This window comes from Sapajus apella, unplaced genomic scaffold (genome assembly GCF_009761245.1).
Source record: "Sapajus apella isolate SASKATOON/1434 unplaced genomic scaffold, GSC_monkey_1.0 scaffold56, whole genome shotgun sequence".
Lineage (NCBI taxonomy): Eukaryota > Metazoa > Chordata > Mammalia > Primates > Cebidae > Sapajus > Sapajus apella.
This window is the reverse complement of record NW_022436996.1, coordinates 3,369,407-3,388,276: the sequence shown is the minus strand read 5'-3', so window position 1 is coordinate 3,388,276 and position 18,870 is coordinate 3,369,407. Positions and strand designations below refer to the sequence as shown.

Here is an 18,870-nt window from a genome sequence, read left to right as displayed (position 1 = left end):
GAAGAATCAGCAAATTTGAAGTTCGGTTGAGATGATCCAGTTGGAAGAGCAGAACGATAAAACAATGCATAAAAATGAACAGAGCCTAAAGGACCTATGGGACACCACCAAGTACTTATATACACGTGGAGACCCAGGAGAGAAGAGAGCAGGAAATGGACAGAAAAAAAATAGAGGAAATAATGGCTGAAAATTAGCAGATTCATATGCAAATATATAGATAAAAAATCAAAGTCTGTACATCCAAGTATACCACAAACTGGGTATGTTAAAACAACAGAAATTCATTCACAGGTCAGGAGACCAGAAGTCCCTCTTAAGGTACCATCAGGGCCACACTCCTGTGCAGCCTCTAGGGGAGAACCCTTTGCTCCTTCCAGCTTTTGATGGCTTCTGGCATTCCTTGGCTTATGGCAGCATCACTCAAGTCTTTGGCTTCACATTACCTTTCTCCTTTGTGTGTGTCTGGTTGTCCCGAAATCTCCCCCTCCTTATGTAGACCCCAGTCATCACTGAATTTAGTGCCCTGTTTAATATCCAGTGTGATCTCATCTCAACTCGATTACATCTGTAAATAACTTTTTAAGTTTTAGAGACAGGGTCTTGCTCTGTTGCCCAGGCTAGACTGCAGTAACTCAGTCATAGCTGACTGCAGCCTCCGCTTCCTGGGCTCAAGCAATCCTCCCACTGCAACCTCTTGTATGGCTGAGATTACAGGTGTGCACCACCACACCCAGCTAATTTTTAAAGTTTTTTGTAGAGATAGGAGGATCCGGATATATTGCCCAGGCTGGTCTTGAACTCTCGGCCTCAAGTGACTCTACCTTAGCTTCCCAAAGTGTTGGGATTACAGGCATGAGTCACTATGCTCGGCCTTGTTTCTTAATAAAATCACATTCACAGGTGGCACAAGGAGGGGTAAGACTTAAGCATGTTTTTGGGGGCACACAGTTCAACCAGTTACAGCAATTCTGCTAGCAACAAATTTCTTCCAGTTTTGTTTATCTATGAATGTCTTATTTCACCTTAATTTTTGAAAGATCCTGTTGGTGCATTTAGGACTCTTTCTTTGAACATTTTGAATAGGTTATCTTACTGCCTCTGGCTGCTTCTGTTTTGATGAGAATCAACTATTGCAGTTCCATTGTAGGTGATGAGTCATTTTGGTCTTGGTGCTTTCAAGGTTTATTCTGTGTCTGGTTTTTGGAACATTTTGACTATGTTGTGTGTGTTTGTGAATTGCTGAGTTAATTCTCATTTGAGTTTGTTGAGTTCTCTGGATGTATCATAAATAGTTTCCAGTACATTTTGGAAGGTTTCAGCCATTATTTCTTTGAGTATTTTTTCCTACTCCTGTGTGTCCTCTCCTTCAGGTGCTCCCATTTCATGTGTATTGTTGTGTCTCCTGATGGCCCCACATTTCTTTGAGGCCATCTTCAGTTTTTATTTTCTTCTGTTGTTTGTATTATGTCTTCTCTGTTGATGTGTTTTCAAGTTTACTAATTCTTCCAGTTCACATCTACTGAGCCCCTCTAATGAATTCATTTCAATTGTTTTTCCATTTTAGAATTTCTATTTGGTCTTTAAAAATAATTTCTTTTCGTGTGTGTGTGTGTGTGTGTGTATTTTTTTTTTTTGGACGGAGTCTTTCTCTGTGGCCCAGGCTGGAGTGTGCAGTGGTGTGATCTCGGCTCACTGCAATCTCTGCCTCCTGGGCTCAAGTGATTCTCTTGCCTCAACCTCCCCAATAGCTGGAATTACAGGCGTATGTCATCACGTCTGGCTAATTTTTGTATTTTTAGTAGATACAGGGTTTCATCATGTTGACCAGGCTGGTCTCGAACTCCTGACCTCAAGTAATCCACCTGCCTTGGCCTCCCAAAGTGCTGAGATTACAGGTGTGACCACTGCGCCTGGCCTCTGTTTATATTCTTTATTTGACCTGACGCTGTCGATATATATATATATATATATATATATATATATGTATTTTATCATGGTTTCATTTGATTCTTTGAATGTATTTATAATGGCTACTTAAAGATCTTTTTCTACTAAATCTGATGCCTGGTCCTCTCATATGCAGTTTTTGTTGCCAGCTTTTTGTCGTTGTTGGATTATAGGTTATACTTTCTTGTTTGTTCGACATCTTGTAATTTTTTGTTGAAATCTGGACATTTTGGATAATATGTTGTGTCAACTCTGGGTGCTGGTCTTCCTACTCTCCCACACCTGGGCTTATTACTGTTATTTGTTTCTTTACACTTTTGTTGCCTGGTTGGGTTACTTTAATGAAGTGTTTACCCCTCCCGTGAAGCTTCTGAAATTGCTCCATGGTGACCACAGCCTTGGGCATACCCAGTTACCCTGGGATGATTGTCATGGCTTTGACTGTCTTTTTCTGAGCACATCTTCCATAATGCCCAGGGACATAAATTGCTTTATAGGTTGAGCCAAACACATTCAGGTTCCTTTGAATGGATAGTGTTCGAGATTTGTTCAGATTCAAGTGGAGGCCCTCCCCAACTGTCTGTGTCTCCGTTTCTCTCCAGCACAGCAGCTCATCTACATTCTGACCATATCTCCAGATGCTTTTACCACTCTCTTCCCAATTAGAACCCTCATCAGAACCCTCCCTCACTCTTTTTGGGAGCACTCTTTGGCTTGAAGTCAGTTTCTTTGGAGAGTTTTGGAGTACTTTGTTCTAAATGTCTGCTCCCTCACCTATCACCTCTCTAAGCCACAGCACTTGTGCTGTGGGTGTGGACAGTGGTGTATTGTAACCCTTGCTTTAGGAGCTGAGTGCCCGGGAACGGGGAGAAAGCAGCAGCCCCAACTCTCCTCAACTTGACTTTCTTGGTATGGGAACCCCAGCCCTTGACGCAGGGCAGGGGTTCTCTGGGCCCAGCAGTGTCTGTCCCATGAATAGGACCTGAGTGGCAGAAAGCCGCCACCTCTCACTCACACTCACCGAGAACTCAGCCTCAACAGCAGGTAGGTGGGGGTTGGATGAGAAATGTAGAGGTCCTTGTCCTCCCGCTGGGAGCTGGGTGTGGAAGGCTTCCTGTGTTCTTGGCTGCACTGCTCTGGAGTGCAGTCTTAGTGAGTTTTGAGGATGAGGAGGGGGTGGGTCTTGGTTCAAAACCCATTAATTCTTGCTGCCATTCTTGCCAAATTTTGGTAGATGTCTGGAATAAGTGTGTTTTCATTTGTTGTATGTCCTTAGAATTATTTTTAGAGACTTTAAGTGGTTATTTTATAAAATAGTTTTCACAAAGCTCACAGGGAGAGGACCAGTGGAGCTCCTCATTCTGTCATATTGGAAGTGGAATTTCTTGAGGCTACTAATTCTTTAATGTCTTTCATTCTTGGATCTTTTTTTTTTTAAGTACCTGTTCTGTTTGGTAGTTTTATTAGGCCGTTCTCACATGGCTGTAAAGAAATACTGGAGACTGGGTAATTTATAAAGAAGTGAGGTTTAATTGGTTCATGGTTCTGTAGGCTGTACAAGCCTGGTCAGTGTCTACTCAGTTTCTGGGGAGGCCTCAGGGAGCTTTTACTCATGGTGGAATGCCAAGCCAGAGCAGGCACTTAATCTCATATGGCAAAAGAAGGAGCAAGAGAGTGAACGGAGGTGGGTAGGGGTTCCACACTGTACAACAACCAGATCTCCAGAGAGCTCCCTGGCTGTGGTGAGTTCAACACCAAACCATGCAGGATCTGCCCCGTGACCCAAACGCCTCCCATCAGGCCCCACCTCCAACACTGGGGATTACAATTCAATGTGCGATTTGGCAGGGACGTATATTCAAACTGTATCAGTAGTGTTTGGTAAGAGGAGATATATTACTTTGGTAGAACTTTATTGATTAATTTCCAGCTCCAGGCCGGCAAAATTCCTGAGGCTTTACAGGTGTTTATATTATCTGGCCCTCCCTACCCCAACCACCTACCCCTAGGTAGATTCTTTCTGGGGAGAGAGATCTATGTGCTGCTGTCTCTCAGACCTCTTTGCTTGTGTATGTATCTGCAATGAAAACCTTTACTTTCAGCTCTTTACTAGGAATAATAATAACTTTGTCAGGTGCCACCCACTTGTCAGTTCTTGTATTTTAAAATACGTTGTCAAGTGTAATGTTCCAGCAAATTTATGAAGCAGATAGTAACTTCATTTTACAGAAAGAGAGACAGGCCTCTAAAGGGCTGTGCTCTTAATTGCTCTTTCTGCACTGTCCATTTCAGTAGCCACTCGCTGCAGATGGCACCAAGCACTTGGAATGTGGCTTGTCCACACTGAGATGTGAGATGTGCTGTGTGAGCAAAATAAGCACTTAGTATGGAAAAAATGTAAAATATGCTGTTAATATTTTCTGTACTGATTATACACTATGATTTTACATGTACACACACACACATACATACATACATACATACATATATTTTGAGACAGAGTCTTTACCCAGGCAGTGCAGTGGCGCGATCTTGGCTCAGTGCAACTTTCACCTCCTGAATTCAAGCGATTCTCGTGCCTCAGCCTCCCAAGTAGCTGGGACTATGGACGCACACCTCCATGCCTGGCGAATTTCTTTTTGTATTTTTCAGTAGAGAAGTGGTTTTGCTGTGTTGGCCAGGCTGGCCTCAAACTCCTGACCTCAAATCATCCACTCGCCTCTGCCTCCCAAAACAGTGGGATTACAGGCGTGAGCCACTGCACCTGGCCATATATACTATGATAATATTTGGGACATACTGTGTTAAATGTATTGTTAAAATTGCACCTGTTAAGTTTCGTCTATTTCTCTTGACCGTTTAAAAATGTGACTACTAGAAAGCCTGGAATTAGGTGTGTGCTTATACTTTCTTTGCTCTGCACTTCTCTGCATTATCGTTATTTTGCTTAAATAGAATCTTAGCTTTCCATGATTTGGAAAAGTGTGCCAATTACAAAAAGTATTATAAAAGTCTCTAACTCTTAGCATATCACATTTTGTTTCTTTTATGTAGTAAAAAAAACACTCAAAACCCATTTTATAAAGAAAACACTTTACTAACATTTGTGATTTAAAAAAAAAAAAAAACTATTCCATTAGTCATTTTTCATGCCTAATAATGTTCAGTAAGTTGTTTTTCTTGGATAGCTTTGTTTTTTAAAAGGCATTTCATTATTAAAAATGGCTAAGTGTTTATGATAGTTATATGTGAAACTTTTGTAATTTAAAATGTCAAGTCAGGAAATCTTAAAAAAATTGTTTGTGTTTGAATTATTTGCATTGTGTCTGTTTTAACTTAATAAAACTGATTTCAATGGACTCTTCTCGTAGATGACGACTTTGATCAGTTTGATAAGCCTGGTGCGGAACGGTCCTGGAGAAGAAGAGCTGCTGATGAGGACTGGGACAGGTATGTACACTCATATCCTTCTCTTGAGTGCCTGTGCCCATTTCTCTGATTCTGATGCTTGGCTTCAGAGGCACCTTTACTGAACACAGCACCTTGACTACCTGAAGCTCTCTCCTGAGTGGGGCTATCCCTCCTGGGCTAAAGTGAAGCTTGTCCATGCAGAAGGCTGTGGTGGGCCCCTATTCCAGGCCTGTGTTGTATGCAGGGCTGCCAACAGAACATAAGTCTTCTTTTCTTTTTCTTTGTTTTTGTACAGTAATGGTACTGACTTTGTGGATACCTAGAACCATTGCTGGAGCAGCTTTGTGTCGGAGTTCTCTTTCAGCTCTACTGTATACTAAATGTCTAGCTACACTTTAACATTTTTTTGTTCTAATATGTGTAGGATGGTATTTTACTATTTTAATTTGCATTTTCCTGGTTACTAGTGAAGATGAAAATGCCTGTTTAGGAACAGATGAAAATGACCTGTTTAGGAATACACGCAAACACAATGTAAAAATCAATTATGTTAGTAATGATGGATGGCAGTTTGATGTAGTGGTTACCTCTGGCAAGGAGTTTTAATAGAGATTAGAGATGTGTTCTGGGAGAAATACACAGTGGGGCTTAATCTGGGTGGTGGGGCTGAGAAATGGTGATTCTTTACAACTTTCTTAACATCTTAAATACTGTGTTAACAAAGTGTAACAATTACTTTGAAGCTGCAGTCAGTTTGAAAACAGCAGTGTCACATATACAAATTTTAAAGAATAAATCTACCTTGGAAACTATGAGGCTCTTACAGTCCACATAAAGCTGATTGCTCTTCAGTGACTCGTGCAGTGTATTAGTCAGGATTCTCCAGAGGAGCAGAACCAAAAGAATATATGTAGAAAGATTTATTAGGAAAGACTGGCTCATGTGACTATGGAGACTGAGAAGTTACACGGTCTGCAGAGTGGTATAGTTCCAGTCTCAGCCCATTGACCTGAGAACCAGGGGAGCCAGTGATGGAAGTCCCTGTCTGAGCCTGAAGGCCTGAGAACCAGGAGCACCCATGTCTGAGGGCAGAAGATAGCTCACCTCAAGAAGAGGGTGAATTTGCCCAACTCCAACTTTTTGGTTAATGTCTGCCCACATTGGTGAGGATGGATTTCTTTACCCAGTCTTTGGAATCATTGCTAATCAGCTCTGGAGGCACCCTCATCGACTTTCACAGAAATCATGTTTTGTCAGGTAGCTGGGCACTTCTTATCCCAGTCAAGCTGACGCACAAAGTCAGCCAGTGTGCGTTTTAACAATTAAATAATGCTGAAACATGAAGTCTTTCCTAGAAAATAAATGGTCTTACTAGGAAGTATTAAAGCTAGTTTTGTCTAAAACACTGCAATGGTGAGTTGAATAAAGTGTGAAATGGGTCTTTTAGTAGCTTGCTCATCATTTGAAGTTCCTCTTTGAATGGTGTGTTCGCATCTGTTTGTTTTTCTTTTGGGTTGTCTTTTGCTTATTGATTTTAGGGAAATTTATTTTTATTGTTTATAGATGTCTCCTCCCAGTCTGTGGCATGTGTTTCCTTAAAAAGTGGGCTTTAGGTTTTTGAAAAGAATACAGTCAATTGTATAATTTTTTCTGTATGGTTTTTTATTCTTTTTTTTTTTATTAAAACATGAAAAAAGAAGTATTTGGAAACCCTTTTCAGGCTTCCAAGAAAGTTGCAAGAATAATACAGAAACTCCCACTTGACCTTCTCTCACACTCAGGAGCTGCTTTTTGTCAATTCATGTTGTCGTTCTAATTCTTTACATACATGGATATACTGTGTGTGTAAAATTTTCTTTCCTGTACCATTTGACAATAGGTTGCAGGCTCCCACTTCTGAATGCTTCAGTATAGTTTAGCATGTATTTCCTTCAAAACAGGAACTTTCACTTGTATAAATAGTGTATAGTTTTTAAAGTCAGGAAGTTTGACAGACATCTAATTCTATATATGTGAGATTTGTTGTTGTTTTGGAGACAGGGTGTTTCTCTGTCACCCAGGTGGAGTATAACGGTGTGATCATAGCAAACAGGAACTCCTGGGCTCAAGCATGCTCCTGCCTTGGTCTTCCAGAGTGCTGGGATTACAGGCGTGAGCTAGTGTGCTCTGTCCAATTCTATTTTTTATTCTACGCTGGTTATTCAGGTGCTTTTCAGTTGTCCCAATAATGTCCTTTATACCCCTCAAAAGAATTTTGTTCTGGTTCAAGATTCGGATCATACATTGCATTTTTCTTTCATTATTGTGAAAGAATTCTGTAGTCTGTCTTTTATGACATCGACATTTTTGAAGAGTACAGGCCATTTATTTTGGTTTGCTGGTGTTCCATCGTGACTGGCGCAGGCCGTGCCTTGTGGTCAGGATAGATGATGTGCAGCCTCCTGAGCGCCCACTTCATGAGGCACAGGAACGTGGTTTGTGCTTTTTGTCCTTAAAAAATTCTTCCCTACCTTGTATTCTGGGTGTCTCCTGCATGTGTCTATGAAAGTTGTAATTTTTTTAAACAGTTAGATAGTAAGCTGCCTGAAATTGATTAAATTGATTGGTTTTTTTAACTTACTAACAAGCTCAAGCATATGTGAAAATAGTCTCATACGGTGAACCCAGTGTGCCATCCTCCAGTTTCACCCGTTATCAGCATATAGCCAATCTCTCATCCATGCTCTCTGCACCTCCCTCAGATCAGTTTCACAATTCCATCTGAAAATTTTCAGAATATATTTTTCTAAAATGGCTTTACAAGAATTTACAAATACAGCCACAGTAGTTACTGTATCTAAATTATTACGTTATGGCCCCTATTACGTAAATATCTTAGTGTTTACATTTCCCTGATTGTCTCTTATATTTTTGTGTATCTGTGTATGCGTATGTAGCTGCATATATGTATATGTGTATACACACATTTTAAATATATGTGTGCGTATACTGTACACTTACACAGTGTGGATATGGGTCTGTGTATTTTTTTATAGTTTGAATTGGGTCCACATGGTAATTGATGGGTATGTCTTTCAAGTGTTGTTTCATATGCAGGCTCTCCCCCATCTTATTTTTAGATCCATGCAATTTTTGTTGAAGAAACAAGGTAGTGTGTTTTCTAGAATTTTTCCTTCTGCTGATTGCACTCCTTGAGGTGTTTTTAGCATGCCCCTTAACTGCTGATATTTTATGTGAATTAACAGATCTAGAAGTGGATGGGACTCAGGTGTGAACTTGGCGGGGGCTGGGGTGTGGCAGTGTTGTAAGTTTGCTGTGTTCCTCATCAGAAGCTACTTGGGGGCTGGTGGACTTCAAGTGGTGAGATGTCTGCTTTTTCGGTGACCTATGAACTAGTTGCTGCTTCTGAGGTGGAGATGATATGGAAAAGACATGGTAAGTGATTGAGCCTTTCCTGTTGTTTACCAAGTTTCAAGCTCGGACGTCAGCCTTAGCGTCTTGCACGGGTGAGTTTTGTATTTGAATTGTTTTGAAACGTAGGTTTAAATGTTGGTTGTGTTGAATCCATTGTAGTTGAGTATCTTTATTGGTGGTTACATTGCCTGATATTTGTTCGACTGGGATTTCTTCAGGTTGGCTCCGTGTCCATTTGACATGACTTTAGATGCCTTTGGCAGCTGTCTTGCTTTCTGCTCTGATGGAACTTGTTTTGGTCATGGTGTGAGACAGGGTTCTAGTTTTTATTTTTTATTTTTTTATGAATTACTGTTGTCTCAGTGTTGTTTGTGAGCAGGCTCTTCCTTTTTATACTGCCTTCAGTGACATTTGCATATATGAAGGTTTTGCCACATATATCTGTTTTTTGACATTTTAAGTGTAAGACAGCCTCTCTGTTTGCTGCATGACACAGAGAGAGACACTTGGAAGTTGAGAAGAGTGGGTCAGGAATTACTATGGTAAGTCCTTCTGCCATGCTGTACTGGTGGTGTTTGGACGAATAGGATGTCATTGCTTAACCAGCACCTGTTTTTTTTTTTTTTTTTTTAAATATAAATGTCTCATGTCTCTCTGCAAGAAAGAGAAAAAAGAGATAGTACACTCAAAAAGTTGTTTTTGTTTTTTAAGAGTCTGCTCTGGAGTGCAGTGGTGTGATCTCAGCTTACTGCCTCTATCTCCCAGGTCCAAGTGATTCTCGTGTCTCAGTTTCCTGAGTAGCTGGGATTACAGGCATGTGCAACCGCACCTGGCTCACTTTTATATTTTTAGGAGAGCAAGAGTTTCGCCATGTTGGCCAGGCTAGTCTTGAACTCTTGGCCTCAGGTAATCCAACCGCCTCAACCTCCCAAAGTGCTGAGATTACAGGCGTGAGCCACCACACCCTGCCCAGAAAGTTTTAACTGAAGAAATTTAATGAAGGGTCTATTTACAGGGCAGGGTTAAAGAATTAATGAGTTCATTCTCATCCCAGGAGTACGAGGGCCTGCCCAGGCCTTGTCGGAAGTGGTGTCCTAGGGCCCGGTGAGGGCTGATGGGGGAGTGATATTGTAGTCTCTATCCCTTCAGGTGAGAAGGGAGAGGCTAGTCTTTCTCCTCCCATTTGGTGACGTTATGTTGGTGCCTCCCATTGGGCGAATCCATCTGGAAGCCAGAGGTTAGGACAGCCTGCGCCAGCTACTCCTGGAGGACGCAATCCAGGCACAGAGCAGGCAGGTAGGACGGAGAGAGGACTGGAGCGGGGAGGACCCAGAGACTACGGCCCCATGTACAGTGGTCGAGTTCACTTCTGGTTTTGAAAGGCTGCAGACAAGTAGCTGACAACAAATACTTGTTTCTTGAAAAACGTCTTTTAGGATAACTTTGTTTCTAAGTAAAAATATACATGCTTTCAAAGACCTCATTGTCTGTAACCTTTAATGAGAATGAGAAATGCTTGCGGAAAGGTTGTTTGTACTCAAGTTGTGATTACTGGTGGAATCTTTAGGGTGCTCTGAAATTGAACGCAGGAAACCTCTTCATCAGCCCACTGTTTGTTTTATTTCCTAGAACGCTTATTGCTACTGGCAGCCAGAGTGACTGCTTAGCCCTTTGAAATGGCCAGATGGAGACCAGTCATTTCCATTAGTTCATTGTTGTTTTTGGCAGGAGTTGATGTAGTTTTACATATGTAAATGTATTCCTATGTGTACATCCTTTGTGAGGGTCCAGCTTTACAATGACAAGAAGAAAGGTCCACGTAGTTTCTGTGGGTGTGTGCATAGTAGTTAGGACTTGGACTCTCATTGGTGTCACCATTTCCTAGCTGGGTGACCTTGGCCAAATTATCATCTTAATGTCTCTGTTTTCACATTTTAAAAATGGGAACAGGTAAGGGTCTACCTGAGATGGTTATGATGTCAATTAAAAGCTCATATATGTGGAACATGTCAAGTGGTGCCTGGCACAGTAGTGTGCTGAGCAGAGGCTGTGGATCGCTGGGGCTGCTGTTGATGCGTGCTGTGGCTCTCTACGCACTGTCCTTCATCCTGTTTCTCATTAGTCATGAAACAAGTACCAGTCTTCATTTTCTCTACGCATTTTATAGTTGATATGCTTACTTACCTTTTAAAAATGTTTTTGTTTAGAAATAAGTAGTTATTAAAGGTTGATTTGTTTCCATGTACTTGTCAGCAAAAGACACAGATACTTTCCAGATTTTTGCTTGTGTAATTACTAACACCTGTTCTTATGACTTTGTCAGTTAGTGCACCCTGGGAAACTGGTATCACATTCTGTTTTTAGTTACTTAAGGTGATGGTATAGAGGGGTGCCTGTCTTCAAAGCAGTGTTTGTGTGTTTCTGGTTATCTGGAATCAAATTCTCAAATGGGATTGACTAGACAGTGTTGTTTTCTCCCTGCCTCTGGAGGGTAGTTGGAGCACTGAAGATACAAAAATTGTATTTAACAAATGATAGTGGTTTTAAAATGTTGGAAGAAGCTATATGTTATTCTCTTGTAACTGTCTTATAGGAGTCTGTGAAAGATTGCTTTTCAAGGGCTGTTAAGTTCTTGTCCTGCATCTGTCGCTGCTGTGCGACCTTAGGCAAGTTATTTAATGTATTGCCCTTATTTTCTTTATCTGTAAAATGAGGATATAGGACTCATTGCAGAATAACTTAAAATGATGAATAAAGTCTATAGTGCATGAATTAAATTATTTGTCAGGTTTTTAGTTCTAAAAGGCATTATACAGAAATATGCATTTCATTATAACTCCGTTTGTGCATTCCTGGAGATTTTAGTATCCTGCCAAATAGCATACTGAACATAAACATGAGTTTTTGGTAAAATAGTGCTTTTGCAGCTTTCTCAAAACCTATAGAATTTTGTAACTAGAGCCCCCATTTAAAAAGTAGCAATTCTAATAAGAATATTGATGCGGTTAAATCTCCATGAGTATTTGCACCTAGAATTGTAGTCCGTCTAATTGTATTTCTTTCTTGTACGTGTCTTTATGTTGGCTTTTAATGATAATTTGCTTCTAAGAGATTGGTTTCACCAGAATTAAAAACAATCCAGTGGCAGTCATTTTTATCAACTAAACAAATCTTGTTTCTAATAAATGCAGTGGAAAATGTCTTCAGCTTTTTGATTTGCTAAGGGTTTCTGTTTTAATTGTAAAAATAGGGAGAAAGCCTGCTTTTAATCATTTAAGACAGAAGTATGCTGGAAAAAATTGCAAATCACTGATATGACATCCATGCTATACAAAGATAATTCCCTTAGTTACTGTGATTTGATTTTATGTTCTCATCGGTTTTAAAATTTATTTTTTCAATTTCTGTCAGTTTGATGAGTGTCAAATGGTCTCTTGTGGTTTTGGTTTTTATCTTCCTAATTAATTATATTGAGCATCTTTTCCTTCTTCATTAAAGGTTTTTAAAGATAGGAGAAAGCTTAGATATGGCTTACTATATTGCAGCTTCTTCTTTTACTTATTATTCAACAGGTTCAAAGAGATTAAGATCCCATATTAAGGTGCAAAACTAAGATTAGAAGTATAGTGAGGTACCACCTATAGCAAAGCCTCCTCATAATTAAATGTTCTCTGTGCATTTAAAAGTACATTTTTATTATTAATAAAGAAAAAGGAAAGTATAGCAAACTTAACATAAAAGTACCCAAGCTGAGTGGGCGCAGTGGCTCACACCTGTAATCCCAGTAATTTGGGACGCCAAGGTGGGCAGATCATGGGGCCAAGAGTTTGAGACCATAGTGAAACCCTGTCTCTACTAAAGATACAAAAAATTAGCCGGGCGTGGTGAAGGGTGCCGGTAATCCCAGCTCCTTGGGAGGCTGAGGCAGGAGAGTTGTCTGAACTTGGGAGGCAGAGGTTGCAGTGAGTGGAGATGGTGCCATTGCACTCCAGCCTGGGTGACAGGGTTATCTCAAAAAAAAAAAAAGTGCCCGAGCTGTAGAGTTCTTGGTAAATTTCCAAGTGACCTACAAACTTTCAAGTCTTATGGGAATAATCATTGACATGTCTTGTCTTTTTTTTCTTTCTCCCAAGTGAACTTGAAGATGATTTACTTGGAGAAGATTTGCTATCTGGCAAAAAGGTAAGAAATTTATGTCCTTCTGAAATGACATAGTTACTTAATTGTACTTAAAATATAGCCATACACCACCTATACATGGGTTTCATTACTGGAAAGTTGGGTACAGATTAACATTTTGTAAATTGAGTTATTTTTTAAGTGTACAAAGAATTGACTGTTTATTAGTAAGTTCTCTGGTAATTATAACTCAAGAAATAAATCCTTGAAGATTAGTTTCTACTTGTCCAAGGCACTCTAGCAGGTACTAGATTGTGACAGCAGTAACATAAAACTGTTCCTTGCCCTAACAGAAGGTCACATTTGGAGGTTAATATTTTGAATACTTGTTCTGGATTTCACTGTTTGGGGGCATTCAGAAATAAGCTTAAAGGTAAACATACTCAAATATGATAAACATTAAAATAAATAAGATTAAAAGTCTAAAACCTGATGTAGGCTTTTCTAAACCTTCTTGATGAAGTAAAACATTTTGTAAATATTGTGTGTGTGTGTATATATATATATGTATACACACACACACACACACACACACACACACACACTCTGCCAGTATATTTCCGACATTATAAAACATACATAGAAGTAGAACTATAAAGCAAGAAAGTGAAATGCTGCTTTTTTTTTTAATTACCAGTTTAAAAACAGTTTCTATTCTCATTAGCAAGATATTTAGGCTTAGTTTTTAAAAGCCATAAAATCATGATGGTTTGTTACTACCAATAGTTACACTCAAGCTATTATAGTTTTAGGTTGAAATTAATGCTATTGGTAGTGTAAACCTGTATTTCAAATAGTGTGGTAAGTTCACGTCTTTTGACTGATTTATCACATCCTGTTAGATTTCCCTTTTAATCTCATTTGTAATGTAGTTAAGATCTCTTAGAGGAAGTACCAGTTTTGCCATTTTCTTGTAACTTACTATATTGCGTGATTAGCATTTTAATGCATGAATGTATTTTAGAATTCTTTTACAGCCACTTTTGGATTCTGCTTTCTTTTTATTACTGCATTATCAGTCTGCAGGTAGCCTGGCTTTGACCTATGCCCACTTTCCCTCCTTTAGATGGCTCTGTCATCAGTTCTAACACTAGGAATTAGTGTGGTTAGTTGTAAATCCACCTGATTTAATAGGAGTAAGTAGGAGATACATCCGTATAAATTGAACATGAAAGCCCAGTGTGAGAGCGTCGTGCTGGTCCATGTTGTAGTGTGATATCTGGAGTGTGAGTGGGATGCTCATTCCCCCTTTGTCATGATCATTGGGGGAAAAGACCACTGTTTTTATCCTGTACCGGGGAATTATTTTGCACTCTTTGAGGTGCTCTCACTTGTACTTACGTACCTAAAGTGGATACTTTTTTATTTAAGACGCTTTAATGAAGAATAACAATTAAATGTTAAAAGGTTTAAGTGTAAGTAAAATACTTTGATGTGAAGTTGGATTTCTATCTGTAGGCAAGCCTCATGTCACTGTTTGCCCTGTGTTTCTTTCCAGAAAGCTGTAATAATTCCCTTTTGATACACGCATGACCTCCTCTCATAAAAGCTTTGGTCTATTATCAGTAATGATGGAGAAATACTATTTGGTTTGGTTAGTAATACTGACCTGGGGGAAGTCACCTTACTTTTTTAGCTGAGTTGATGGTCCTAAGTAGCTCACGTTGGACTGGAACTGGCGCATGCTGAGTGACAGTGCATTCTGATGTCTCAGTGGAGAGGCTGCATCTGCTGTGGACATTTCGCAAGTGTCATAGAAGATGTGACACTTGGGACAGAAGATGTGTCTCTCTCCTTTCCTCTTCTCTGTTCTTTCCTAACATAAAATAAATGCATTGTACCTCATAGTAATCAAGGTGCTCAAAATAGATAAACAAAGAAAGCCTGAAAAAAATAGATGTAAACAGTCATGACTAACATTTTGCCATCTGTCTTTTATTCTTTTCCCATGTGTTTTTAAATATGATCGAAATATTGGCTGGGCATGATGGCTTACACCTGTAATCCCAGCACTCTGGGAGGCCGAGGTGGGCAGATCACTTGAGGTGAGGAGTTCGAGCAGCCTGGCCAACATGGTGAAATCCTGTCTCTACTAAAAATACAAAAATTAGCCAGGAATGGTGGCATGCACCTGCAATCCCAGCTACTCGGGAGGCTGAGGCAGGAGAATTGCTTGAACCTGGGAGGCGGAGGTTGCAGTGAGCCAAGATCACGCCACTGCACTGCAGCCTGGGTGACAGAGTGAGACTAGGTGTGAAAAAAAAAATAATGGAAATATAGATAGAAAATGTTACTTCTTTTTAATTTAACATTGTATCATTGGCATTTCCCCCTTGTCATTGGGTTATTTTCAAATATTTTATAATGGCTACATAATATATCAGCGTTTGTGTATTCTACAGTGTGTCTAGTTACTCCTGCGTGCATTTAGGTTGTCTCCAACTCATTGCTTGTGATCTTTTTGTGGAAGATCTCAAGCGTATACAAAAGAAGGGGACGCTGTGGCTCACTCCGTCAGCCGCCCAGCCTCAGCCACTTCAGTTCAAGGCTATTTTGCTTTCCCTTTACGCACCTACTCCCTATCTTTGGAATCTCAGACATTCTGATGATATTTTAATGAACAAACCTTACCATGCTTTTGGGATTTTTTTCTTAAAAAGTTTCTATAAAGAGGAACTGGCCGAAGGGTGGAAATATTGCATGATTCTTGTCTTGTATTGCCAGCTGCTTTTCAGAAATGTTTGATCTGCTTATGTTCCTAGCGGCAGTGAATCAGCATTGCCCTCACCTTTCCGTGACCGTGTTTGATACCACGTTTTACAAAGAATCTTTGTCAGTGTGATAGATGAAAACTGATTTCTGGTTGGTTTAATTTTTATTTATTTGATTTCGAGTGAGAGTGGAATGATGGAATGTTTTTCACGTATTTATTAATGAGGTAATTACTACGGGGTCTGTGAGTGAAGTTCACAGTGATGGGTACACTGGCTGCCTGACCACCGTCTTTCTCCCACTGGGGTCCCCACCAAATGCACAGTGATGAGCCTTTGTCTGGAGAGACTCCTGAGGCACACATGGCCTGAGGGTGGCGCATAGCACTGAGGATGGCACATGGGTCAGACTGTCAGGGACAAGTTCATTTGTGTCAAGAAGGGAGATTGTTAGGGCTCAGTTTTAAATACATAATTAAGGTTTCAAATTTAGGATAAAGCAGGCTGATATGACCAGGCTAGAGCTTTTAGAAATCGGGTAAGAGTGAGGTGGAAGTTGGCTGCCAGCTTGCAGTTCTTCCTTTAGCTTTTGTATTTTACTTCATCAACTAGTGTTGGACAGATATTCTCCTGATACATTGGGTTGGCTCCGTTTCATAGATGCCTGTGTTGGAGAATGTTTTGGGAACCATTTTCTTCCCACTTTTAAAGTCTGGCTATACCACCAAGGTTCTATGTCCTTAGGAGTAGTGGAGGGAGCCATTCTTTTTCTTTCATACATGTTTCTCTCCCCGTGGGAGAAATGACCTGTTTGGAAAGATTGAGAGAAAAGGTTTCACTAGCATCTGTGGCCACTTTACCTTCATCTCTTGGGATCTATGGCCCTGCTTTCCTGCAGCCCATCCTGAGCAGAACCCTCTGGAGCCTGAGAAAACTGTTCCAGTTCTTTAGGATGTGTTGAAATCGGCTTTGGCCTCAAGGATGTAGCCTAGCTTTCCCTTCCAGCTTTTTCAGTTAAGCGGATGTTGTGCTCATCGCCTCCAGTGTCTGTTGCTTAGGGGTTTAAAAGCCAGAGAGGAAGGTTGAATCCTCAGAGGGAGATTCAACTCCCAGGAGGGCCCACCACAGCATGCATTCCCTTTCTGTTTGCTTGGGGCATTCTTGGCTGTTGATTTTTGACAAATGCTGAGTTTAACTGAAAAGCTCAGAGAAACAGCCTCTCGAATGAAATTTGTTTCCCATTGAATTATTAATTTTTAAAGATTTCCTCAGTTTTAATTACTGAGTCGGGCAGCCAAACGGAGGTTTATCTGTGGTAGGCCTGGCTCATAGCTCTCACTTTCCTAATGGCATCTCATTTCAGTCTCAGAACTGGCCCTATGTGGATGACAGATTATATGGTCACCTAACAGAAACTTCGTTTTCTTTTTTTTGAGACGGAATTTCGCTCTTGTTACCCAGGCTATAGTGCAGTGGCTCACTGCAACCTCCACTTCCTGGTTTCAAGCGATTCTCCTGCCTCAGCCTCCTGAGTAGCTGGGATTACAGGCAACCTTCACCATGACCAGCTAATTTTTTGTATTTTTAATACAGTTGGGGTTTCACCATGTTGGCCAGGCTGGTCTTGAACTCCTGACCTCAAGTGTTCCACCTGCCTCAGTCTCCCAATGCTGAGATTACAGGCGTGAGCTACCTTGCTCAGCCAGACACTCATATTCTGTTGGTTAAGCAGCCTGTTTTGTTATCACACATAGGCATTCTCCTTTATGCAAGTAAACTGAGTATGTTGCCTGTGTTATTTTATTTTTATCTTATTGTGGTGTCAGTGATTAGGTTGAGTCCCGTGCGACTAAGAAGTATTAGTAAGATTGTTTTTGACTGTCAGAAATACTGTAATAAAGTATGCGGGTAAGTTTTATAAGGAGTCACTACCAGGAAAAGACTGCTTGTTCGTTCACCTTTAAGTAGAAAACCAGGCTGATTTTTCCGTTTACTTTTTAAGAATCAATATGTGTGTATGACAGTGTGTGTGTGGCTTTGACTGTCTTTTGTGAAGGGAGTAGTAATTTATATATATCATTTATATGTATAAGTAATTTTAAAAAGGGAGGAAAGTGTGAATAAGTAGTGTGAAAGTATGAATAACACCCCCCCCCCCACCAACCTAATCTAAGATGCTGGAATATATTTAACCTAACAAAACCTGGAACTCTTAGCAAAAGAACTAGGCTTTCTCTGCTTATAGGTAGGAGCACCATCAAGAACAGGAGTCGGGGGCTGAGCTGCTAACATTTATTTTCATGTGTGATCTGTGTTGGAAAAATCAAAGTTTTATTATAGCCTCTTCAATTTAGTGATTCAGTTGTTTAAAATCTGCTTATTTCTAAAATTACATTTTTTATGTTGTTTAAAAAATCTTTAGGTTTTGGATATTAGCTTGTTAAATTTAGTAGTACCTTAAGGATATCTTTCTTTTTTGTGTATTATAAGGAAATATTTGTTTGTAAGCCTTCCCCAGAGGACCTCTTACCTTTCCTCTTTTGTGTGAGAATAAATGTGATCATTACACTTCATGTTTTTACATTTAACTTGCCTGGGCATCTGAAGATGAGCTGAGGAGGGATCCACATGCCTTGTGTGGGATCTCTTAATTGTCTACTGGTGACCAGAAAGCCTTCTGGGTGGCAAACGTTTTAATATAAAGCCAGGAACAATTCAGTCAGTGTAATTTTGTACTTTATAACAAAAGTCTTTTTATGGAAGTGACATACATTAATTATATTTCTTATTTTAATTAGAATCAGTCGGATTTGTCAGATGAAGAGCTAAATGATGATCTTTTGCAGAGTGATAATGAAGATGAAGAAAATTTCAGGTACTCAGTATTACCTCATTATAAATGTTCTTTAACTAAATTGATAGGAACTGTTATTTATAATTCTAATGGAATGTAATTGAATAATGCCTTATATCTTTAACACATGATTACATTCTAAATGGAATATTAGTGGAAACCATATGGATGTTCTGTAAACAGAGCAGCTGTGTAAAGTCACTAGGTCTTGGCCAGGTGCAGTGGCTCATGCCTATAGTCCCAGCACTTTGGGAGGCCGAGGTGGGGCGGATCACTTGAGGTCAGGAGTTCGAGACCAGCCTGGCCAATATGGTAAAACTGTCTCTACTAAAAATGCAAAAATTAGCCAAG

At 40.0% G+C, this 18,870-nt stretch overlaps 1 protein-coding gene across 9 annotated transcripts in view; it reads left to right on the top strand.

Annotated features, from left to right (window-relative positions):
• Positions 1-18,870, top strand: part of RBM33 (RNA binding motif protein 33) — a 132,001-nt gene that overhangs the window by 15,906 nt on the left and 97,225 nt on the right. For all 9 annotated transcript variants that reach the window (XM_032244908.1, XM_032244910.1, XM_032244906.1 and 6 more), the window contains exons 2-4: positions 5,322-5,400; positions 12,909-12,957; positions 18,464-18,540. In XM_032244908.1, the coding sequence (XP_032100799.1) occupies positions 5,322-5,400; positions 12,909-12,957; positions 18,464-18,540 (205 nt within the window). The remainder of the gene's footprint in view (positions 1-5,321; positions 5,401-12,908; positions 12,958-18,463; positions 18,541-18,870) is intronic.